This window comes from Camelus ferus, chromosome 6 (genome assembly GCF_009834535.1).
Source record: "Camelus ferus isolate YT-003-E chromosome 6, BCGSAC_Cfer_1.0, whole genome shotgun sequence".
NCBI lineage: Eukaryota > Metazoa > Chordata > Mammalia > Artiodactyla > Camelidae > Camelus > Camelus ferus.
This window is the reverse complement of record NC_045701.1, coordinates 62,132,460-62,157,827: the sequence shown is the minus strand read 5'-3', so window position 1 is coordinate 62,157,827 and position 25,368 is coordinate 62,132,460. Positions and strand designations below refer to the sequence as shown.

General features: G+C 38.4%; 1 protein-coding gene across 1 annotated transcript in view; it reads right to left on the bottom strand.

Annotated features, from left to right (window-relative positions):
- The window catches only part of SYNE2 (spectrin repeat containing nuclear envelope protein 2), a 289,020-nt gene that overhangs the window by 56,907 nt on the left and 206,745 nt on the right, over nt 1-25,368 (bottom strand). Inside the window, 17 exon segments of the mRNA XM_032482160.1 lie at nt 2,506-2,636; nt 3,119-3,289; nt 5,437-5,589; nt 7,094-7,249; nt 8,832-9,008; nt 10,640-10,786; nt 11,200-11,382; nt 12,396-12,528; nt 13,451-13,647; nt 16,147-16,278; nt 17,854-18,027; nt 19,514-19,714; nt 20,849-20,968; nt 21,772-21,873; nt 23,062-23,271; nt 23,391-23,543; nt 24,450-24,581. Coding sequence (XP_032338051.1) covers nt 2,506-2,636; nt 3,119-3,289; nt 5,437-5,589; nt 7,094-7,249; nt 8,832-9,008; nt 10,640-10,786; nt 11,200-11,382; nt 12,396-12,528; nt 13,451-13,647; nt 16,147-16,278; nt 17,854-18,027; nt 19,514-19,714; nt 20,849-20,968; nt 21,772-21,873; nt 23,062-23,271; nt 23,391-23,543; nt 24,450-24,581 — 2,672 coding nt within the window.

Sequence of the window (25,368 nt, the reverse complement as noted above, 5' to 3'; positions counted from 1 at the left end):
TATTAGGATAGGAATGTCTCAGGCAAAGGTGGAGAAAATACCGAACTATATGCCTGATGAAACTTTCTCCACTTGGGAGGGACTCTTATTTTATAGAAGGGGGTTTTTAAATAGGCCTTGTTTAAAATGTGTTTATGTCAAATTTGTTTTCCAGTTACAAAAGCAACATGTTCCTTACATAAAAGTAGAAGTAAAAAACAACATAGTTCCCTGCTTCTCAGCAAAGGGTATTTATTTTCTATTGTTTTCTAATGTTTTAATGTTCTTTAGAAATATGCTATGTTGTAGGACTAATTTCTTTGTGGATTGAGAGAAGAAAATGGAAATGGCTGATATTAACTGGTATCTGATAATATTTTATTTCTTCTTTAGAGAAGTGTTAATTCCTGTGTCTTCGCTGTCTACTTAGGCTAATTTGCATCAGAAAGGTACTTACTCGGTCTTAAGTCACTCATTGTGATCTTAGTCACATGAGCAGAGAAACTTGTTCCCAGGTGGACCCTTCAAAGGATGCTAGCACACAGTCAGTGAGAGAAGGCAGCAGCCGAGTCCTCAGGCCCCAGATTTATACAGCTGGTCTCTGTAAGGGGCCAGACTGAAAAAAATCACCTCGGAGTCTGTGACCTTAACTAGTGCTCTTGATGAAATTTAGGTAGAGACTGCGTTTTTAAAGTAGATACCGCCAAATTATAAACAATGGCAAATATTAAAAATTTATTTGCATCCATGAAATTAGCTAATTTTGTGGGGTTGGCCCATTCACTGGTTGTATGAATTTTTTTTTGGATTCTCATTTACACGCAGTCAAACTGATACAAAAACTAAAAATTGCAATAATAAGAAAAATAAGAAGAACGTGTTTTCTGTAATACATTTTTCATTCTTTTAAAATTGAAAAGTAAAAAAAAAAGTAGAAATAAAAAAATTATTTTTATTCCATACTACAGATTGTAATATCTTGCCTTTCTTTCTCATTTAACTTAAAAAGATTTTCCCACATTATTAATAAAAAGTAAGTAAGCCTAACTCTAAATGGCTATACATAATGGTCTATATGTAGTCTGTTTTTTGTTTCAGTACTAAATTTCAGTTTAGTCTGGATACTGGAGTAATTTTTAATTTTTGCTTTCAAATACAACGTTCAGATACAACTTTGTTCAAAGGCTTTTTCTGTATTTGAAGATATTGGTCTTAAACTAGATTTTTTAGAGAATTATTGGGCCAAAGAATATAGATACGTAAATATTTTTAATGTTACGAGTATATGTTCAAACTGCTTTCTGAAAGCATTATAATATCTACATTCTCATCTGAAGCACATGAGAATAACTGTTTCACAATATCCTCAAATCCTTCTAAACGGGCAAAAAAGGTGAAAAATGATGGCACAACTGCTTTACTTTAATGTATTTCACAAATCTCAGAACCATCTGTTTTTAAACAAGATTCTCCTTAATTATATAAACAACATATGCTTACAACCCCCACAAAAAACGTATGTTTAAACCTATCTATCCCTAACTATACTGAGATTATCTACCCATCTACCTACCTACCCGGCTATAACAAGGAAGTAAAAAACCACCTGACATCCCATTAATCTAGAGACAACCACTATTAGCATTTTGGTACTATCTTCTTCAGTCTTTTCCAGCATGCCTTCTGATACACTCTTGTGCCAACAATTCAATGTGCGTGTGCAGTGGTGACGACTGAATCTCTTTAACAGCAACCTGCACCACCATATGCTTCGAAGGTGACTCCCAATACTGTACATGGAGTCACACATGAATCTATGTTCCTCTCCCTGCACTTGCTTCCAATAAGGACTGGATCCAGAGTTGAGGACACCAATGCAGGGTATATAAATTTGGTGTCCCTTGTTCAACCCTTGTTCAGAGTTGGTTTATAGGAGAGGCTAAATCTGCATGAGGTGGAGGTCACTGAGGGCAGCTTAATCTCTTCATCACTGTCTGGAGCAAATAAGCTTTAAGACAACTTTCACATCCCATTCAGCAAAATAAAAGTCTCACAATTAACTAGAGTCACATTCCTTAGAAGGCGCTTTCTACCATAAGCATCAAAGAATTCCTCCCAACCTCAGAAATCATCTCCAATATCCCCTGTCTTCCAGCTGATAATGTTTCTAGTAAGACAGACTGCCCATCAGGCCACCCCTTAGTCTGTTTCTGCCAGTGATGCTGGTGTCCCGGAGGACTACAGAGGGCATTTAGCCCATGCCCAGTGAAAGTGGCCCCACTGGGGTTGTAATTAGGACATTTCTAGACTGATTAGACCAAACACTTGTTCAAGGCAAGTAATAGCCTTCACAACATCAACTCTTACATGAACTAGATCCTTCAAAGCAGGGGAGACCAGAATAGTATGAAACCAATAATCTCAGATGATCAAGAAGACTTTACAAAGCCTACGTCAACTTATTTGCCATGTGTCATTAAGTTAAAAATAGTTGACCTACTATTCAAATTGCATCTTAAAGAGTACCTTGTGTGAGTATTTTGGCATTTCTCTTGAATTATTTCAGCAACTGTGGGGCAGTAATCTTTGAGTTTGCCAATAACCTCCTGGAGCTTCTTCCAACTCCCTTCACTGCTCTCAGCTTCGTCTTGAAGAGACTACGAGGACAGAGAGGAATGTTAGTTTCAGAAGGGCCTGGGCCCATTCGAAGAAGGCAGCAGCTTGTCAACACTTGCTGCTATATCACAATAATATTAACACTCAAACCTTAACAGGACAGGGATAAATCATTAGAAATGTGAAGAAGATAACAACTGAAAAGGCATTCTTTCATTTGAGGCTAGAACTTAAAAATAGCATACTTAAAAAAAAAAACACCCAAACCAAAACCTTTAAATTGTGATATAATATGGACATGACAGATGAAGAAAAATTCACTGTAGACTTTTTACAAAGTTTCACTCATTTGGCTTGTGTGGTTCATTCTGGCATTTCAAGTTACAACTTTGACAATGCTGTTCAAAATACTGTTTTGTGCTTCTCTGTGGAAAGCGTAACAGCAGTTGTGTCTCTTTCTGCGCCTTCTTCCATTGGAGAGCTTCTGCCAATAACGTACTGTGCCAAGATCTGGTTAACTTACCTGAAGATTCTGCACCTGACATCTTAAGGCCTCTAATGATAAAACCACAGGCTTGCTGTGTTCCATGCAGTACCCTAATCGGATTGTCATCATATTCACTTCATCACAGAGTTTATCATAAATCTTCCACTCCTGTAAGACAGACTGCATGGAGGTCTTGAGCTCACCGACCTACACAAGAAGTGGAAACACATTTAGGAAATCATCGACAAGGGGCTCTCTCACCATTCTTCTTCCCTTCTCAGGATTCTACCATTGTACCCAATTTAGACATTTCAATTCGAGGGTACTGGGAGGGAGCTTTGGTGATTCACTGAAGGTCAGGAGGTAGGTCAACAAACAAGAAGCATCAAATAAGACTAAGTTTTAGAATAGGCGAATGGAAAAGAGCCCCGAGAACAGAAGGATCAGCACAGAGAGAGTTCAGCCCATGGAGGGACAGACCAGGGAAAGAACGCTGGGTGAGGAGTCAGAATCTCTGACTGTATGTTTCCGTGACATCTGATTAGCTGTCTGACCTTGGGCCAGATATTTAATCCTTAAGTCTGTTTCTTCATCCACAAAACGGATATAATAAAGGAAAACAAAGAAAATACCGTCTGTGAAAAAGCTTCGAAAACTGTAAAGTATTATAAATGTGTTGCCTAGCACTTACGTCTGCTTACTTTTAGGGAGCCAGAATCACACTTGGCCAAAATGGTGGGCAAGTGCAAAGCAGCAGGAAATAGCCTTGGTGGCCGTATCTTACCCTTTAGTATGTTTTGATAATCATGAAAGGATTAAAGCTGAAGCATGTAAACGATCTCTGATACAATCAGACTACATAAGTACATACATCTTTATATATTACATAAAGAACACTTACATCTCAGCAATAATAAGACAAATAGCTAAACTAAAAAATGGACAAAGGATTGAACAGACATCTCTCTAAGGAAAATACAAAAATAGCCAATAAGCAGATGAAAAGACACTCAACATCCACAGTCGTTAGAGAAACATAAATCAAAACCACGAGATATCACTTCACATCCACTAGGATGGCTACAGTCAAAGTTGGGTAATAACTAGTGTTGGCGAGACTACGGAAAAATTGGAACCCTTGTACCTTGTTGATGGAAATGTAAAGTGGAGCAGCCTCTGTAGTAGAGTTTGGCAGTCCCCCAAAAGGTTAAATACTGTATAGGGTTATCATATGACCCACATGTTCTACTCTCAGGTATATACCCATGAGAACTGAGAGCGTATGTTCACAAAAGGAAACCTATACACAAACGTTCTCAGCAGCGCAGGAGGGCTTCCACGTCTCCATATCCTTGTCAACACTTGGCATGGTCTGTCTTATTGTAGCTATCCTCCTGCAGCCTGAGAGCATTTTGGGGGTCAGATCATTTATTTTCTTGTGTATCTTTGCACCCTTGGCAGTGAGCATAGTGCCGCCCAGAAGATATGTTAACAAATGACTCACACGAGACATGTTAAGCTCATCCCTACTCTCCTGCCTGAGTTCTAGGGGAAGAATGAGGCTGAGGGCTGCCTGTGGATTTCATTCATACAGGTCATTCCCAATTCTCTCTTGGGACAAATGGTTCAAAGTAGATTTTAGTAGATAACAAATAATCCACAAGAAGGCCTCTGGAAAATATGGACACACCTATTAAGAGGTTAGTATTTACAGTTTCTCCCTCCATATGCAGGGAGACATCAGGGTTGCAGTGTCTGAAGATGCCTGTCCTTTCTCTTTCAGTGCTCTCCCCACTGATGGGGTAAATGCAGACTCTGACACGCCTTTCAGACAATTACCAGACGTCTTCTACACTCTTCTTCCAAGCTTTCTCCTCACCCACATGCTGTTTTTCCTCCACCTCTGGAGTTTCCCCTATGCTGACCATGTTTCTAGCTGAATAGAAGCTACACGAGATAGGACCACCCCCTCTCTGAAGCATCAACCTGGGTGGGAGGAATCTGAGCTGCTTCTTCATAGCTGCTCCAAAATATCTGGCCAGGAAACAATGCCAGATGCTCTGTCGGATTTGGGGGAGGTGGAGACATTTTTGTCTGTGTGAGTATACCAGACAAAACAAAGATAACCGAGTAGGTTTCTAGCTTGCCAATGACGTGGGAATTTGGTGGTTTTGCCTCTAATTATCCAGTGCGAAAATTCCCATGGGATTTGAAATGCTTTTCTCTACTTCACTTAAGTATTTTTCTCAGTAACTTTTTAGTTTTTGGTATGGAGTGAGTGCCCATTATTAAACAACAAATAAGACAAAAGGACATGTGAAGAGAAATAGTACACTTGGAATGAATTCTGGTACCTGGTGGATAACACTGGTTTTCTTTTGAAATAACTCATCAATTCTGGATGCTGTATCTTCCAACAGTGGCATTGTCCCACTCTCCAAAGTCAAATAACTCTCTCTCAACTCATCCAGTGCTTTGGATTTAATTGCAAGTTGATTTTCTATATCCTGGAAGGACAAGAGGAAAAGGTTTTTACATGCTCAGTATTACAAAACAATGAATAACGGGTAAGAGACAGGAGTCCCCACTTTTCAAGTAAAAGTGCTGTTAGAGTATATAATTAAATAACATTACACGAAGACATTTTACTATCACACTCTAAATTCAATTTTTACAACGAAATTTTGTAGTATAAATATATAGTATTACCATATGAATTTTTACAGTAATTTCGATTGATTACATGACTCTAGATTTAGAAGAATTTGGTAACAAGTCCTTATCATCATGGTATGGCAGAAAGAGTCCAGGAGATACAGTCCCCGTTACGGGTCTGCCCTGTACTGGCAGCTGGATCAAGCATTCAGCCATCAAACCCCCAAGTCTGCATTTTCTCATCAGGAAGATAGTGATGACATCCCACGCCTGAATAACTTAGAACTCAAGGGAATCCACAGTGGCCTGCTGTGGGTGGTGGAGCTCTGAGCTGTGGAATGGAGGCTTCCAGTCAGGAGGTATGTTGAATCAAGGTGGCTGTAAGAACTCTAAAATGGAGATGGCCAGTGGGTAGTTAGAAACAGGATATGACCATTTGAAAAGATCTTTTATGTTGGTGTTCCTGATCACATATTATGTCTAGTGTTACTCTGTAACCTTCCAGGTAGAACTGGGGTCTGAGCGGACTCTCCACCCCCAACGGTGAGGAGGGCCATACCTTCAGGTAGTCAGTATAGACGCAGCATCACCTGCGCCATCTGCAGCTATGGGGGCAGCGGAACTGTTCTCATTGGCGAGTGACATAATCAGGGCAGTGTGGAGGGAGGAGTAATCCACACTTGTGTGAAGGTGCCTCAAACACTAAGTGACCTGGCAAATGACAACTGAACAAAATAGGGCACGGCCAACATGCTCTAGCCCAAATGTGATTAAGATAGTGGTTCCCAGGGGAAAGTGGTCCTTTTAAAAGACATTACACAGTAGATAAAAAAAATTTTCTTCTGAAGAAATAGAATGAAATACTAAAAATCATGGAGACTTCAGATTAATTTTGTAAATATTGGATAAATTAATAAAAAAACATAAAAATTGGAAAACATCTAAATCAAAGTATTTGGAACATTTCTTTCTCTGGAGTAGCATTCAAATCTCTTAAGAACAACAATAATCATGAAAATACCTTCTTCTATTTATCATAAAAATAGCATTTTGCAGTAATGTAAAACTCATGGACACATCTATTTACTATAAGAAAGTAAATACATATCTTGTAGTAACCAGTAATGAAAAAGAATATGGAAACAAATATATGTATGTACACGTATGACTGAAACATTATGCTGCACATCAGAAATTGACACATTGTAACTGACTACACCTCAATAAATTTTTTTTAAAAAAGTAAACACATGGGGGTTTAGAGGAGAACCTTCAGAAAAGATAGCACCTTGCCCTACTCCTTGGGGCAGGAGTTGTGACCAATAGCCTAATCAAGCCACCTGGACAGGTGCTCACCTGACAATCCAAGAGCATCTTTTGCACTGAGATCACACTTTCAGGTTTTTGTAAACTGTTCAGTCTCTCCTTTTGTGCCTCCATCCAGTTGTTCAAAATCTGTATTTTGTTTTCATTCTCAGTGATACTTTCCAAAAGTTGTTCTAAATGTTGAATCTACCAGTTATGAATAAGAAAAGAAAATAAAATTTTCTAATTTTAAAACACATGCTTTAATACATAAACATCATGACTTGTTATTTTTAATGGGATAATTTTGTTCCTTCTCAGATTTCTAATATTTTACTTAATATTTCCCAATAACTTTTGGAATAAAGATTCATAAATCAGGAAATAAGAATTAAAATCTCCTTTTTTAAAAAAATCTAATATTTGAAATGAAAGCTAACCTGCTAAGAAAGCTGGCTACTTTGGAGTCCCATAATATTTATATAAAACAAAATCATGTTGCTAACATTCAATATTTTTTATTGCATCATCTATTGATATAGGGAAAGCTTAAGAAAATTTTCTTTCCCCAGACTCTCTTCATTAGACTCACTTAAAAATTAAGTCAATATAAAAAAATCATACATAATTCATCAATTTAATAAAATATTTTTAATGTCTGTGATTCTTCTCATTACTAATGCTCACAATGTTTATTAGGTTACAATCACAGTATATGTAAAGTTTTATAGTTTTATATTCCCTTTCACATAGGCACTTGTTGTGTCATAACATATGATTCATATTAACTTAAAAGGCTGCCCAATAATTCATCAAATGGACACCATATAATTTGATTAATTATTCCCCTGGAGTTGGGAATTCAGTCAGTCTACATTTTTCACCAGTATAAATAATGTTGAATTGAACACTTTGTGCACATATTTTTTCCTTTTTGAAGGACTATCTACTTAAGATAAATGTGTAAGAAGTGGACTGCTGGGTTAAGAGATAAGATGATGATTATGGTTCTTGAAATTCTCTGAATGCTTTTCAAAAGGACATGTAAGCCATTACCTGCAATGTATGAATGTGAGAGCTCTGGGCTTTTATCTCTATATTGCTAAATTTTTCTACTTTAATAAGTATATAATGTTATTAATGTTTATTTCAAATGTCTAATAATTGATGCTGTAATCTTTCCATGTTTATTTGCTAATTATTATTTTCTCTTGTGGATTATCTGCTCACGCTCTTTGTCCATTCATGTACTTGAATCTTAATTGTATAAATCCATTTGCGTGCATTCTCTACACAATAAAAGAAATCAACCAATCATCACTGTTATATGTAAATATTAAATATTTCCCTAAGAATAAGTTTCCTTAATCTTTTCAGTTATGGAATGAAAACCTACCAAAAGGTCACACACATTTTCCTTCCTTTATATAATCTTTCTGAAGCTGAAATAGCTTTGCTGCTTCTGAACATCTACTTTCACAGAAAAAAATCAAAATCTCTGACCACTTAGGTGCCTCACGTAATACTCAACATCTTAAAAGAAAATTTCTCCTTAGTACTTGCCTAACTCAATTTCCCACTAAGAAATTGCAAAGAAATATAAAAACTCTTTGCTACTCTTATATGGGCCAATAGAGACTGCTGAAACGTAGGACTTAAAAAGGGCTAGAAATGAGTTGATTATTAGGCTTAACTATAAATTGACTATATGAATGTATTTTAAAATTTTTCAGAAAGTGGTGTTTTGCAAAGGCCAAACCATACATCAGACTGTGACTCATGAGCACACCTTTCTATTCAGCTTCCCGTGGACCCGGTGCCACTGACGGTTCATCTCTCCCAGGTGCTCTGCAAACTCTGTTCTCTCATAGCGCTTGCTTTCTACATCACAGGTGCTTAACTGAAGTAATGACTGGTTGACAAAATCAACTATCCATTGTTTGTAGTCCATTTCCATTCTAAATTCCTAAAACAAAAACCAAAATTCAACAACCAAAGCCTAAACTGAGGAGAGATGAATTGGACCTTCCCTCTGTGCACTCTAGGGGGCGCCAAGCTCCCACCCACTAATCAAGGGGCACCTGTCTGGAGTTACATTCTACCCTCCCCTAACTCCTCCAGGTGTCTGCTTTATTGGAATGGAGAGACTTTTTAGGAATTCCACATTCCTGGGAACAGAGGGACTCACTCCTTTCAAATAGACTGAAAAGTCAAAGGTGGTACCACGTATGGTAGTTGCATCATAGAAACCAAATCAGGACCCAGGGAGTGACAAAGGGTTCCTGTGAGAGGCCTCCCAAGAGCTATGTTGGAATTCAGAGCCATCCCGTGGGCTCATGGAAACGGCAGGATGGGAAGCCTGAAGTTATGACTCTCCCAGAAAACCCAGGACACCTTTAAGGAACTCTGACAGTTCATCCAGCTTCTCTGTTCCTCGGAGGACCATCTAGCCCTCCCAGTTTGAATAACTTTAAGTTCTACAGCAATCCTAAACTCTCCCAGGGTCAAGCATGCTTCTGTCGAGCCCAATACTTTTTGGATTTACCCTGGCAAGTTCCAGCACCAACTCTGGAAACATCCAGGGGGAAAACTAAGTGGTATGCGCTAGGTTACTAGATCTTGAGAGAATACATATGTGTGGACCTTCTATAGACTCTACCATTCACTGAAGTTAGGACGGGACAGGACATAGAGACAAAATCCTTGCTAACATCATGCTTTATGATTAAGCCATTCATCTTCTGCCTACCAGAGGCTAGATCCATCAGCCTGTAAGGTCTCTGAAAGCAATGATTGGGGTCTTCATTCATCTGTGTTCCTAGGGGCAAACCTTGCCCAGCACACAAAAGTGTTTGTGTGTGGCTTATTAAATGTTAGTTGAATCTACTTGAAATCAAATATCATGGAGAAGGCCACATTCCTCTCTATTTGTAGAAGGATATCAACTTTTCCTTATGCATTCTCTCATTCAAAGAACGTTTATTTAACACCCACTGGATGCCAGGTGTTGGGCTAGGTGTGCTATTTCAAGGGGGTGAAAGAGGGCCCCTGCTCTCAAGAAACTAAGTCAAGGTGGGGAGACAAGCAAGTAACCAAATAATTATAATACTCGGTGACAGGAACTATTGATAGTGCCATGAAGACATCTAATCCTGGAAAGTAAACTGATCTGTCCGGGAGAGTCGGGGAGCTGACTCCTGAAGGATGACTAAGAGGATGTCTACAGCTAAAAGTGGGACACTGCAATTTCAGGCTGAAGGAACAGCACGTACAAAAGCATGAGGGGGAGAGCACTGAAAGGGGTCGAGGGACTGCAAAGGCTTTGGTTCAGGCAGAGTCCCGGGTTTATGTGGGGAAATGAGGCTGGAGAGGCAGAGAGAGGCCAGGGCCAGTTAAAAAGCTCAGATCCTGTCCTGTGGTGGCAGGAGCTACCAAAGGAATGTGGGCAGAATAAGAACAAGTATACCAGCTTATCAATCCACCATCCTACAGTAATTTTTCTAAATTATATCCTCCATGTGTCTCTTCAGTATTTCCCTTCTGACTGACTTGCCTTCTTATTTAATGAAAGGGCTTCTGGCTCTTTTGTATAATTACCTTGTACTTCTGAAGAAGATTTTTAACTTGAGTTGCAGAACTCAGTGAATGCTCGGAACCTTCATCTGCAGTTTGATGTTCCACATTGTTCATCCAGTTAATCATTTCTGTGATTGCTTTACGAGACGGCAATTTCTCCATCTGAAGCTGCAAAAACAGAATGATTTCCATTTAATTACCTGCAGTTAACAAAATGAATCAGGGCATCACTAAAGATGATATCTGGTTTGATAAAAGGTCTTGCTACATAATTATGCAGGTTACTCACAAAAACAAACCCAGCATTCAAGCTTAGAAAAAGTGACCCCAAAACAATGACAATGACCTTCACATAAACTAACACAGTGGTGCAGATAAACTGGGAAATAAAGTAATTAAGCCTGATTTCTCTTAAGAAAGATCCCATTGGAGGAGAGTCCAGTAATTAAGACCTACATTCAGTGGTGCCAGAGAAAAATAGGTGGTGTCAATGAAAATTATTGAGTCAGAGAAATAATTTTAGAAGAGTTGCAAGCTAACAAGTGAATGCTAATTCGAATGCTGGGTCTTTAAATACTCACCTGGTGAAGTTTTTCTTGAATGTCTGGAAGTTGAGTGATGAGCACTGTCCACTTTTGTTCAAACTGTGCTAAAGAAGCTCTCAGTGCAGCTGTATCAGCTTCTTTCAGGTGGAGAAGCTGGTTCCCAGTACTTAGAACTGCAGTCTTCAAGGAGGACTTTTCATCAAGTTCCTTTGAAAACTCCTAAAAGGAAACAGTTTTAAAATTTAGAAACTTTTCAAAGTTAAATATGGCATGGAGTAACAAAGGGTCAGAATACTCAATTCAATTCAAATAGTAAATATTTATATGTGTATTTGTGTACATGTATACATGCTCATATTTGTGCACAAACACACACACATTTTTCCTATGAAGTGTCAGGCACTGTTCCAGGCATTGGATATATGAGGGGGAATAAAAGAGATGGAATTCCTGCCCCCTGAATGGCTTATCATCTGGTAGATCAATATTTTTAAAAATAGACAAGTCATCATTTCAACTTTATAAAAAGAAACTATAGAACAAAACACAAAGTTCATATTAAATGAACTAAATGCAACAAAATTTTAACTAAAATATTTGAAATCTTCACTGTGTACTTATAGGTTGTTTAGGTATATTTTAAAATATTTTACATTTTAATATCAAAGTGAGAAATCATAGCTACAAAATATGAGAGAAGAGAAAAGTGGAGAGAAAAGAAGCACTAGGGGAAAAGACAAAAAGGTTTCAAAAGTATAATTTATATTACAAAAGTTAACACTTTCTTTTCTTCAAAAAAAATCAGTATAATAGAACAATAGCATTTCAGTAGAAAATCAATTTTGTACATAACATTTTAAAATCATGTATTTATTAACTAACATTTATGAATTAATTATCCTATGAGGTTTTGGTGGGGAGGGTGGGAATTCTTTTCTGCACTTGTAAAACATGCCCCATGTCAGAGCAAGTTTTAAATTTTTATACACACACACACACACACACACACACACACACACACACACATACATACATACATACTTTAGGGTCAATTAAAAATATACTTTATCATTATTATAAATATATAAATCAACAGTATAAACAAGTAGTTCTAAGTTTGAAGAATGCAGCTGCTATTAGCCCAAGTCTTACTCTTCATCCACGAATGACTATGGAAACTATCACACCAACTCTCATAATTTTCCCCTGATATTTATTCTATTATAACTTACAAAAAAACTGTTTATGTTGCTTCTGATTGTATCCAAGTCCTGAGACACATTGAGGGACTGCTCTTTCCAGTAATTCAGAGTTTGCTGAGAAGATTCCAACCACTTGGTTAACTGATCTGAATCTTTGTTATAACTAACAGGAGCAAAGAGAAAGGAAATTAGAAACAATAAACATCACTCACATATTTTCTTCTGTTTCACTACATGTCTTCCTGTGTTGTCCAGCTCTATTATTCAGGAAAATCATGATTTTAAGGACTATACCTCATTTCATCCTGGGCCCCAAATCTGATGCTCTTGGCATCTTCTATGATTATTATGACTAATCAAGAACAAAGAGGCATTTTCAAGTCTAAAATAGTCTTTAAAAAATTTATTACAGCTACACAAAAGTAAACTCATCGGTAAAGACAATGATTATTTTTATTCATCAAATGTCCTCCATAGATTTGTGTGTAGTAAAAATATAATCAGCATTTGTATAAGTTGTATAACAGCAAACTGCTGTTGGCTGCCTACCAACATATTTATTTGATGTGATGAAAATATGCAAGCAAAATGCTGTCCCTCTTGTAACTTCTAAATGTCTTTAGGTTAAGACAGCTCCCCTAAGAGGCAGGGAAGAGAATGAGGTTTAAATGTTCTGTTTTCTGCCTCCCTCAAGGAATTCAAGTTTTGATCAGCTAAAGCAAAAAAATTATCTGAAGAACTCCAAAGACTTTTCAAACTATTGTTAACTAACATTATTTTTTAAATTTAAAAATATTTTTGTTAGAGTGAAAGAAAGAGCAACATCATAATATAAAGGTAACGTGTATAATTTTATAACATAATTTCTATTTTCCATGGAACTCACTACCAATTATCCTGAGTCTTACACACCAACAACAGAGACTTTAGATCCCATTTAGCCAGGAAGAGGGACCCAACTGCTTTAGACTGTCAAAAACCATGCAACGGGAGGACCGCATGTAAACTCTGATCGGCAGCAGGATCCCTCTGAGGTCTTTTTCCACAGCAAAATCTGATGCCAATCAATCCCTAAGAAAACATACCTGAGCAGATGCTTTAGAAGCGTCTGTAGTCTGTGTAGCTCGTGATCAATTTTTCTGTTCAGGGACAACCACTGCTCTTCCAGTTTGGCAATCTGGCCCTCGAGTTCAGGACAGCTCACAGATGCCACCAGCTGTTTACCTTCATTCAGAGTCTGGTAAAGCCGGGCATGCTTTTCATCAATGTTTCTTTTTATTTGCTAGTAAAAATAAAGTCACAGAACAAATTATTTACAAATGAAACCAGACAATCAGTTTATGAATACTTCATGAAAAATCTACAGTAGAGGCTACTGAAGAAACAGTAACACTTTCCTAACCCTCAAGAATTGTAGTCTGGCTGGACAAATAGGATTTATGAATTATTAATTATCTTTCAGGGTGAAATTGTCCAACCAGTGCATTTCTATGGCACAGACTAATACATGCAACAGAAAATGAGAATTTACAGATTTAGATCTGACAGTTAATTCCTCCATCTAGAAACAAAAAAGGTGGCAGTCTACAGGGCCCATTTAACTTGCAGACAGGGTTTGTGTGACTGGAAGATTATTCTGAAAAATCAGGAAGTTTTACATAGAAATCAGGATTTCCTGTGACTCGGGGAAAATGCGACGATCTAGAGAGCGGGGTCTGCATCCGCATGTGGTGACTGGCAGGAACCGTGCAGGAACAGCCTGCTCTCCTAGGTTCTCCTCCACCGCAGTCCCCACCAGCCCTCCAACCGTCCACCCAATCATCATCCCTTATTTCCCATCTTTTGCCTGGCCCCTAGAAGGATTTTATATTGCAACTTAGGTATGAAGGGGATCAATAGGAAAATATTTCTTCATCATCCTTTAGACCCAAATAGTAGGGGAAAACTCATTTTGAGAAACTTCTGGATATAAAGAGTCAGGAAAGAGAAGGAAAGAGAACTTTAGAAGAATTAATTAAAACAGCACATTGCTAATCCAACTTCATGAAAAGCAAAAGAAAATTCTTCAAAACTGCAAATACAATGACCCCCCCACCCCCGGAAGAGGGCTCTGTCGAAAGGCAATTATCTTCTGCAGTTGGGCTCAGCTAATGACATGTATCCTGACAGTTATTTAAATTTAATCTTAAGAAATAAATTATGATCAAAACACAACATGTGCGATTTTCCAATTAACTTAAGTCTTTTTAAAAATTACTAAAAAATTCTAACTCCATCTTCTAGTTGCAACTCCCTCTCGAGTCGGCTCTGAAAAGTTTTAATTTCCCAATTTTATACACAGGATGTCAGACTACATTGGTCCCTTGGCCTGTGAGGTGCTAACCGGCATTGGAACATGGCTTGTTCAACTCCAGATGTCACACAACTGACCAACTACGTTCCCTGGCCCACAGATGTCCACCGATCAATATACACAGCAGAGCTCTCCATGATGCAGAAGAGTAATAACAATCTAGAGAATGCGCCAAGTGAGATGGGCTTTACTAGATACCTGTCTTCTTTCAGTCTGGCAAATGCATTTAAAAATTCTTAGAACAATTATTTCATTTTTTATAATATTTCAAATTAACAAAATAACTGGCTTTATTTTAAGGTATAGGGCCATTCTTGGGGAAATAATCAGATATGTATCAGGTTGGCTAATACAAACTGCTTCCTAATATAATGATGTTTAAAAGGCTGTTTTCAACTGCATTCTTCTAGCTGTGCAGATGGTACCTTCTGTAGCCCTAGGCTAACAAAGAATTAAACAGCAGTTTCTCGCCCCCAGAGGATTCAGATTTATCTCTGAGTTAGGCTCAATATGAGAAGATGGCAAAGAGGTTAACTGCAGCTTTCAAGACATCTAGAGAGCATAACTACAGCATTCCAGCCTCTGGAAAATGTTCCTTATAGGAGCTAAAATGTCTCTGGGGAATGGTGGGGCCCTGCCAAGTGTTTCATGTTTTCAGTTTCCATCCTGGCTGGTCAGGCAACAAATCTGCTTCTGAGTTTTAAAGTTGATATTTGATAGCAACCTCTGGCCGCACAGCTCAGATTCTGACTACATACATTCCAAAGTTAAAACTAAGTATTTTAAGTTTCTGTTGAGAAGATTTGAAACTTGTTTCTACCTTGTTGATCATGTTCTCAATGGCACTCGAAAACCAAAAGCTTTATCTTTTCTATGGCATTGAAATTTGAGACACAGATACTTTGATAATAACAATACTGAATGTTATGCACAAAAAAAATGTCAAGTTTGAAGGCTTTTTATATCACTGGTGGCAGGTAACAGATCATTGTCCATCTCATGCGCTATGTCCAGTTAGGGCTTCACTGCAGTCATTATACTCAAAATATGTGTAGAGGCCCATGTTTTACAAAGTTCTTTCCATACTTTACCTCATTTCCACACCCACTGACATTCACTTCCAGAGACAGGTAGAACCCCAGCTCGATTACCTTCTACAGATAAAGACACTGAGGCTTAGGGAAAGAAAGTTGACAAGTGAGAGCCAGGACTCAAAGCAAGTCCTGATCCCACGTGAGACATGGTTATGCTGAGGAGCCCACACGCAAATCTGCAGTTTCCCTGAATATGTCTCATTGTGAGCTGCGTGATGAACGACATTTCATTTCAATTCAAACCGATTCAAAGTCAGGCAATTTAGTCAAAACGCAATAAAAACGCAAAATGTTATAGACCATAACTCTGACGGCTTCAATGGAAGTAAAATACCTGGTAAAATGAAATCCTTTCCACTAATCTTTCTTCTGTCTCTTCCACCAAACTCACAGAGGGCAACGTAGATACAAGAATTTCCAGGTCCTTTTCAAGAGATGCGTAGTTTTCATCAAATTCTTCCCATTTCTAGAGAATCAAGAAGACAAGATCAGGGGGGGGTCCTTTTCTAGATTAATTTCAGACAATGATGAAATTAATCCTAAACACAAAAATGAACTCTGAGATCATACAAAATTAAAGCACAGATCCCAGGAGTTTACGCGATACAACCTCACCTAGTGAGAGCTCAGTGTCTGGTGGGAAACAATTCCACTTCCACTGCCTTTGTTGAGAAAGTTAAAAAATCCAGTTGGAATTAGCAGTTAATGCTTGTCGCGTCAAATCGAGCAGGGAGTAACAGGACTAGGTGAAAGGGATACTCTCAGGAGACAGCTCTGTGAGGACGCAGAGCTGTGAGAGAGCCTTTCTCTCATTTGTAAAGGAAGGGACTAACTTCTAAAGACTTTTTCAACAGAAGTTCCTGTTAGACTGTTTCCGCCTTCCCTGCTCCAGTCCCCAGTCCACAGAACATGACTCAACAAACATTACCCAACCCGTGACCCTACTGGGCTGCTTGACGCATAATTCCACTGGGTGAGAAGTGCAGGCTTACACTTCGTCAGGGGAGGACTACTGCCTTAGGCTGAGTCTGCCTTGCCCTCGCCCTCTTCGTTTCCATGGAAGCCCACCCGAGGGTCTCAGCACACCATGGAGCTGACTTATGCACAGTACTATCACCTGTTGGAAAATTAACCACCCCACTAACTCTCTTATCTAGTGAAACAGTGGGTCACCTGGCTGTTAGGGGTACTCACTGGGCTCATGAAGTCATTTTTTTAATTAAAAAAATTAAATCAATTAAATTTTAAATAAAAAATTTTAACTTCAAAATTTTATTGATTTATTTACTTATTTGGTGGGGGGAGAGGTAATTAGGTTTTTAACTTATTTATTTATTTAAATGAAGTCACTGGAGATTGAACCAACGACCTGGTGCATGCTAAGCACACACTCTACCACAGAGCTATATTCTCCCCTCCAGAGTCTTATTTTAAAAAATACCATGAATTATTACTATGAATATCAATTTGACACACTAATTTGAAAATTAATTTTATTAGCAAAAATAACACCATATCTTATTATCACATTAAAAGTTGAGTATTTCTTTGCTTTTTATTTATTTCCCTTATGTGTTAACACCCACTGTGTTTAAGAAGTTAAAGGGAAAATTTTTAAATTGAGAAAGCGCTTTATGTAAGCTTAAGTTTTTAATTTGAATCTGGGCAAGACTGTCACAAATCCACATCAGCAACAGATCACCTGGGCTTGCCCTCTTAGGAAAGCAGTTTCGGAAACACTGTTTCATCCAAATGATCTCACTGAAGATCTCGAAGTGCTCTCCATTTTGCTTATCTGCACACACACCTACAAGGATAAAAAGGTGCTGCGCCACCCCTGCCACCCCTAATTGACAAATTAGAAATCTTAGCTAATATTTCATTCGAGGAGTAGCAATCAGAGCTGGAACAGTGTTCCACATCCCTCACTGCTCTGTTTTGACGGGTAACAATACTAGGTGCTTGTTTTTCGATACCTGGAAGTGGTGGTTGAAAATCCAGAATTCCTGTCTTAAGTACAAAGTTTATGTAAGCCACATACCTGCAACAAACTCTGCAGCTTCATTCCACATTGCTGTGACTTTTCTTCTAGTAATTTAACTTCTTTTACTTGTTCTGCCCAAAACGTCTCTTTCTTTTGCAATAAGGAAGGAAGCATTTTGTTGGAGTATGTTTGGATCCACAGCATATCAGCAACAAGCTTCTGGAAAAAAAGCTATGAAATCAAAAGGATTTTAATATTTATTTATTTTTACATTGTGAAATATCTTAAAAGCCAAGTTATTTCAACACTTCATATTGTCATATTTGCTTTTTAATCCAAAATCCCAGGACAGCCATGTAGAGTCAAACATATGAGAAAACAAAATAAAAACTGCCTATGTATCCTTGATCTTTGAGCACTAACAGCATTTTAAAAAATCATAAAGAGGCAGGAGGATATAGTTCAAGTGGTAGAATGCATGCTTGGTAAGTACAAGGTCCTGGGTTCAATCCCCGGTACCTACTCTAAAAATAAATAAATAAACCTAATTACCTCCCCCTGCCAAAAAACAAACAAACAAATCATAGAGAAAGAAAAATTATCCTAGGTAATATTTTTCCACATAATAGTCCATATTAAAGGGCAAACATTATTTAGTCAGTTTAAATTTCCAGTGAGATTTTCCTAAATCAGTTATTCCAAGTGTTAAGAAACTTTACAAAAAAGTGGACACTGATGTGGCTGATTAGTTTCAAGATGATAAACTGGATGGATAGATGTGTGAGCCCAAGAAACTCACATGCTCAATAGCCAGGGGTTCCTAAACTCTGGTTCTAACGTCTACTCAGTAAAAGGCTAAAGGGAACTTTCTGATGGGGTCTACTGGGATTCCAGCTGGAAAAACTCCTAGAAAAGCACTTTAAGACCTTTAAAGAGGAAGGCTTCCCTTCACATGGTTCTCCATTTATAATCGGCTGCCCCCTCTCATTGTTTGGGGGGGGCCTCTTATTAGGCAAATCCCTTCTCCTACTCCTTGAAAAAGGTACACAGAAGGGTTTATAAAAAGCACCTAGCACAGGGCCTGACACACTGCAGATATCAGTTAACATACTTCCTCCTCTTCCTCTCCATCCTTTATACAATATTACCTTTGAATTTTTCTTAGACTAAGGTCTACTTATCAAAAGCCTGGACTTCAGCTTGATGAAGGTAGGAACTATGCCACACATTTTTATTATCAGCACGTAGATGGCTATCTGTTGTCAGTGATCATGAGATTTTTGTTTAATGAAATGAATGGAAAATGAAAGGATTTATTGTAGCACTGCAATAGATACACACTTACGTGTTTAAATATTTCTTTTGATCTCAGTTCGTACTAAAGCCTCTCCTAACCTGCTAAATTCAATTCCCTCTATTAAACGCTCTCAAAACACATACTCCAATTTTAATTTTAAATTTGCATGAATGACTCCTTCACAAATATTTCTCCTCAATCAACTGAGAGCTCCGTAAATGTAAGGAACTATCTCTGTTTTGATTCACAATCATATTCTCAGTTTAGCAGGGTTCCTGGTACACCGTGAGCACTCTAATGGATGTTTGCTAAAGGAATGAAGGAACGATGCACACTTCACCAAGGAAGAAAATGGACACTCTCAGTTCACACTCAGAAAGATGTAGAGTGATGAAAAGGTGATATGAGCTGGTGTCTTACCTTGTGATTTTGTATTTGAGCCTGTAAGGCATTTTTACTTTTAGTCTGGTGTAAGTGGTCATGAGCAAGCTTTTCCTTTCCGATATTCACCAGTTCCACCATGCCTTGCAACAGAGCATCTTGCTGGCTCTCAGTGATAAAAGGGCTGCTGAGTTCTGTGTATCTGGTTCTCAGGATTCCCCATGTACTGTCAAGTACATCCTGAAAAGAAAGAGCAGGTGTGCACAAACATTTTCATCCAGCCATGAAAATAATCCAAATGAAGACTAAATCCAAACTCCCTTGATGGAAGAAAAAAGTCTTACACTTTTTTTTAAACTGAACTATAGTCGGTTTACAACATTGTGTTAATTTCTGGTGTACAGCATACCAATTCAGTTATATATATATATATTATATGTATATAATATATATATATAAAAATATATATATATATTCCTTTCATATTCTTTTTCATTATAGGCTATTACAAGGTATTGAATATAGTTTCCTGTGCTATACAGTAGAATCTTGTTGTTTATCTATTTTATATATAGTAGTTAGTATCTACAAATCTTGAACTCCCAATTTATCCCTTCCTACCCCCTCCTACTTCCCCCCTGGTAATTGCAAGTTTGTTTTCTATATCTGTGAGTCTGTTTCTGTTTTGTAAATAAGTTCATTTGTCTGTTTTTTTAGATTCCACATATAAGTGATATCAAATGGTATTATTCTTTTTCTTTCTGGCTTACTTCACTTAGAATGACGATCTCCAGGCCCATCTATGTTGCTGCAAATGACATTATTTTGTTCTTTTTATGGCTGAGTAGTATTCCATCACACACATACACCCCTCCCCACAACTTCTTTATCCAATCATCCAATCATCTGTTCATGGACATTTAGGTTGTTTCCATGTCTTGGCTATTATAATAGTGCTGTTATGAACATTAGGGTGCATGTATCTTTTCAAATTAGAATTCCCTCCAGACATATGCACAAGAGTACGACTGTTGGATCATATGGCAACTCTGTTTTAAGGGTTTGTTGGGGGGGGGGTTATTTATCTATTTACATTAATGGAGGTCCTGGGGATTGAATCTAGGATCTTGTGTATGCCAAGCACACACTCTACCACTGAGCTATACCCTCCCCCCTAACTCTATGTTTAGTTTTTTATAGCACCTCCATACTGTTTTCCATAATGGCTGCACCAAACTACATTCCCACCAGCAGTGTAGGAGGGTTTCCTTTTCTCCATGCCCTCTCTAGCATTTAGTGTTTGTGGACTAAAGAAAGTCTCACTGTTTATAACCATGGTAATTCACTGATTGAATGTCTTCTGCTCAGACATACCTCTAATTTGTAAACCTCTTGTAGCAGAACATAAGGTAAGTGAAGCCTCTCCCCTTCATCTCTTAGTTTTGCCACTCGGCTTTCATAGTTCTGCAGCTCCACTGTATACACATCTTCTTTCTGAAGTGAGAGATGGTACACAAAAGTAAAACCCTTTAATAAATTAGATAAGTATATATATTCACTTAAAAAGAATTACACATTACAGAAAAGAATTGGGGACAAATGAAAGCCCCATTTCTCCTCCCTCCTCTCCAGCTCTCCCCAGAGATCTCAGCTGACAGTTTGTTCCTAACGCATTCCAATCATGTACAAATAGAGGTCTACACACACATCCTTAAATGCGCCAGACTGCACACATCATTGCTCTGCACTTTGCCTTCCTCAAGTATCAGCTCCTCATCAGCTCTTCAAATCAGTACAGACATATCTGGATCCTTTTAAACAGACACATAATATGCCACTGTACAGCTGCACACTACTTTAGAAACAGTCTGCTCTTCATGGATTTTTCAGCTACTTAGAATTTTTAATTCAAGCAGTGCTGCCAGGTCCATCCTTGAATATTTATACACAGATATATCTTTATGCATCTGTCTTATTTCCTTAGGATAAGTGCAAGTCCAGCACCTAGAGCAGTACCTGAACACAGCAGGTCCTCAATACTTGTTGCATAAATGAATGAAGAAAAACCGCTGCTGGATGCAACAGCATTCATGCCTAAAGTTTTGATAATGTAGCCAAATGATTCCTAGAGGTTGGACTAGTCAGCCCTCCTACTAAGACAGTGAGGGTCTCATTCCCCAACACCCTTTTCAAAACTACAGAAACTTATATTCGGGGATGTGGTTCAGAAGCACAGCTTACACCCACAGCTCTTTGGTTCAAGGTTAAGTCAGTTTGAATTATCTTGACTTGATTACCTGAAGCTGCTCATCAATACTCTGGCCACTAATTTCATTCAAAGACTGTTGTAAAGATGTTTTATTCTTAATAAGTTGATCATATAATCGCTTTATTTCATTCTGTATAAAAAGATAAATGCAGAAAACAGTGAGGATCTCATTTAGGCCTTCAGTACCTTTTTAAAAATTTGCTTGTCCTTTAGTTTCTATGCTATCAGACATTTCAAACATGCTAAAGTAGATGAATCCCTGCATTACCACCATCCATCCAGGTTACCTCTAACAACTACTGACTTGTGGCTGGCTGTCTCTCCTCTGCACTCCCCCCTATGCTTTCTTGACCTCCCTTGCCTCTGATTATTTTGAAGCAAATCCCAGCTATCATATTATTTCATCAGTGTATGTTTCAGTATTCATCTTTAAAAGATAAAGATCCCTCTCTTTAAAAATACTACAAATCAATAATAATTTCTTAGTATTATTAACTGTCCAGGCAGGGTTCACAATTCTCTAATTGCCTATACCTTTTCTCTTTGGTTTATCTGAATTTGGATCTAAATGAGGTCGTGATGGATTAACATGTGTCTTAAGTCTCTTATAATCTGCAGGCTCCCCACTCATCTCTCTTTTTTGTTTCTTCCATTTTTGTTGTTAAAGAGGCAGCAGTGGTGGGAAAAAAATGGGTCCTATATTCTGTACAACTTCCCACTGTCTGGACTGGTCTGGCTGCACTCCCACGGTGCTGCTTAACATGATCTTCTCTTGTGTCTATTTCCCTTGGATTCTAGAGGCTTCATCAGATTCAGGTTTGATTTTATGGGCAAGACTCCTTCCCAGGAGGTGTTGTGTTTCATTTCTTTTTCGTTAGACAATTTTTAGTAGCTTCCTAACTTGTCCACCTGCCTCAATTCTCTGCTCCAATCCACATGAGCCATCTGCCGGATGGATCTATCAGAAACGTACACGGACTGTCATTCCTTTGCTCAAAAACCTTAATGGCTCCCTCTTACCTAGAAATCCTTCCAGATGACACCCTTTAAGTGGCCGAATGTAAACCAGGAAAAAAAATATTACTTTAGCTCAGCCTAACAAATTCATACCCGAGACTCTGGAAAGGACCTGCTTTCAAACGGTCTCCAACCATGAGCAGCTGATCTAACCTAAGGACCTTCACAGAAACAATGTTTCACCGCTTTCCTTAGCAATACCCATTTGTGAATGCCACCGAAAATAGGAATGAACGGAAGTTAGAGGTCCATGCTGTAACCTAAAGCAGTGCCAGAGTAGGAGGAGCGCCCAGACTCGTACCTGATAACTGCGGTTATAGTCGAGGCCAGCTTTCAGGGACTTGCTTTTAGAGGCAGCTGTAGCCTGAGTGTGCTCCAAGTAGACCTGGAGGTTATCAAAACAGTCAAGGAACAGGCTGGGGTTCTTGCCAGGCCAACTCATGGCTTTCAAAAGATAATGCTTCTTGTCGCTCATAGCTAAGTAAAGTTTTTTCAACTCAAGAGCCAGTGTCTGCAAAGTGGGGAAGAACACAGTCAATGAGTTCTGACCTTAAGAGGCGTCAGCTCTGACTTAACACATGGGCTGCCTGTGGTAACTGCCAACACATGGGCTTGACGGACGCTCCCTACCTCGTAGTGCACCTGCTGGGCACCGACATCCCCTCGGAAGAGCCCAGGTGTCTGCAGCATCTCCTCCATGCTGCCGAGGCACTGACTGAGAGTCAGAAATAGATCAAATAATTTTTTATCCAAATTTGTGTATGTTTCTTCTGACACATTTTCCTAAATCAAGAGGAGAAAAGGAAAAATAAAAATCACTAAGATTCCTTGCCTTCCTAAGCTGACATTTCCCCTGGTTTTCATTATAGTTTACAATTTATGTTATGATTGTTGTAATAATTTGTTGTTTCAAATACACTGTGAACTAGGTAGTTTAATAAAGAAAATTAAGGTGTTAATGCTGAGAGAAACAAGTTAAAGAAACTCAGTGTTGGGTAGTGAGTTGGCTATTGAATGAAATCAAAAGGTAAATCAAAAGATGAAGGACTCCCTTAGTTGGGCCATCCAGGTGGAAGTGCGGTCCTGGATAAACCATACTATCCTCACTATTCCCTGCCTCCCACATCTTAATGTGGGAGAAAGTGGGTTAATGAAATCAACTATGGCCTGGAGAAGGAAAAGAAGTCAAGAAACTTGAAGGGGTTCATTAGAAGGGGGTGCAATATCTTAAAGATAGGGATGGTACAGCATGGTGACCATAAGTAATTTAAAAACCTGCGAAAGCTACTAATCACCCCAGTTTAGGCTGCTTCCCACCCTCCTCTCTGATGGATACCCAAGATTATCCACATGGTTTCAGTGTTAAGCCTATTCAACATTGGAAACTTTCCCACGACCCCCTCCCACCCTTGCGGTCCGAGAGTACCACAGCAGACAGTACGAATCAATCACGATCCTTGTTTCTGCTAATCCTGGATGTAGGTCAGAAGCCCTTGCACGTGGTATTCTAGGCAACCACTCCCAAGAGTTTATCAGAGTTGGCAAGAGAGATAAATTCTATTTGCAATTCTAGGACTCATTCCATTATATGTCCTATTATTTGTTCAGCAGAGAAAATTAGGACCAATTTACATTATCACATTTCCCTTCATTTTTGTCATTAGAATGAGAAAAATGTACAGCAGCTACCTGTGTCTGAAGATTATCTGCTTCTTGACGCAGGTCTTCAAGTTGGGTGGTGTAAGTTTTCAGTTCATCAGTTGTTGGGTATCTAAAGTTATGCACACTTACACTGGGTAGAATACTCGTATTTGTGGCAACCTACTTGAAAAAGGGACACCCTATTACAAACAGTTTGAGATTCTACTGATGTTACTGTAAAACAGCAAAAATGTCTTAACGTGCTACCTTCCGAGTTACTTTCTTGGTAAGCGTTTTTGTCTATCTTGTCATTTAACACTTGTCATTTATAAGAAAAAAATTAATTAAATTAAAATTAAGTATTTTGGACAGCTTTGAAAATCATGACAGGCTTTACTCAGACACTGGAGGGTCCACTTAGATAACAAAACGAGGGAAAACAAACTGTAATTTGAAAAATAGAGTAAAATCACTAATCTTTCCATTTAGTAGTGATGCTATCCATGTTCTGAGGTTAGCTGTTTCTTTTCCCATTTACTGGTAGACTCCTGGCACGTAGCCAATTCTTAGAATAGAACAGAGTCACCTCCGGGGACAGATCCACATCTTGACTTGTTATTGAAAAGCTAAATAAGTATTGAAAATGAACTGTGACTTCAGAAGGGAGAATGATTCAGTTCATTTCCTTCCTAAATTGGAAAACTAACATGTTAAAAAAAACAGGATGGGGTGGTAGAAGACTCTGCTGAGGTGGGAGGGGGGCAAACCAAGGATGGGTTTCTGTCCTTGGAAGAAGAATGACATCCATGTTACAGTATGTATGTCAAGGAGAAACCAAGGCTAAAGCCCTACTAATGAATCTGATTCAACTTTAATTGGTCAAATAGGTTCTTGGCAGAATAGAAGAAAACTGAAAAGCTCCCACCAAATTGGGGATTGGGAAACCATCAATAACCTTTGCCTGAGA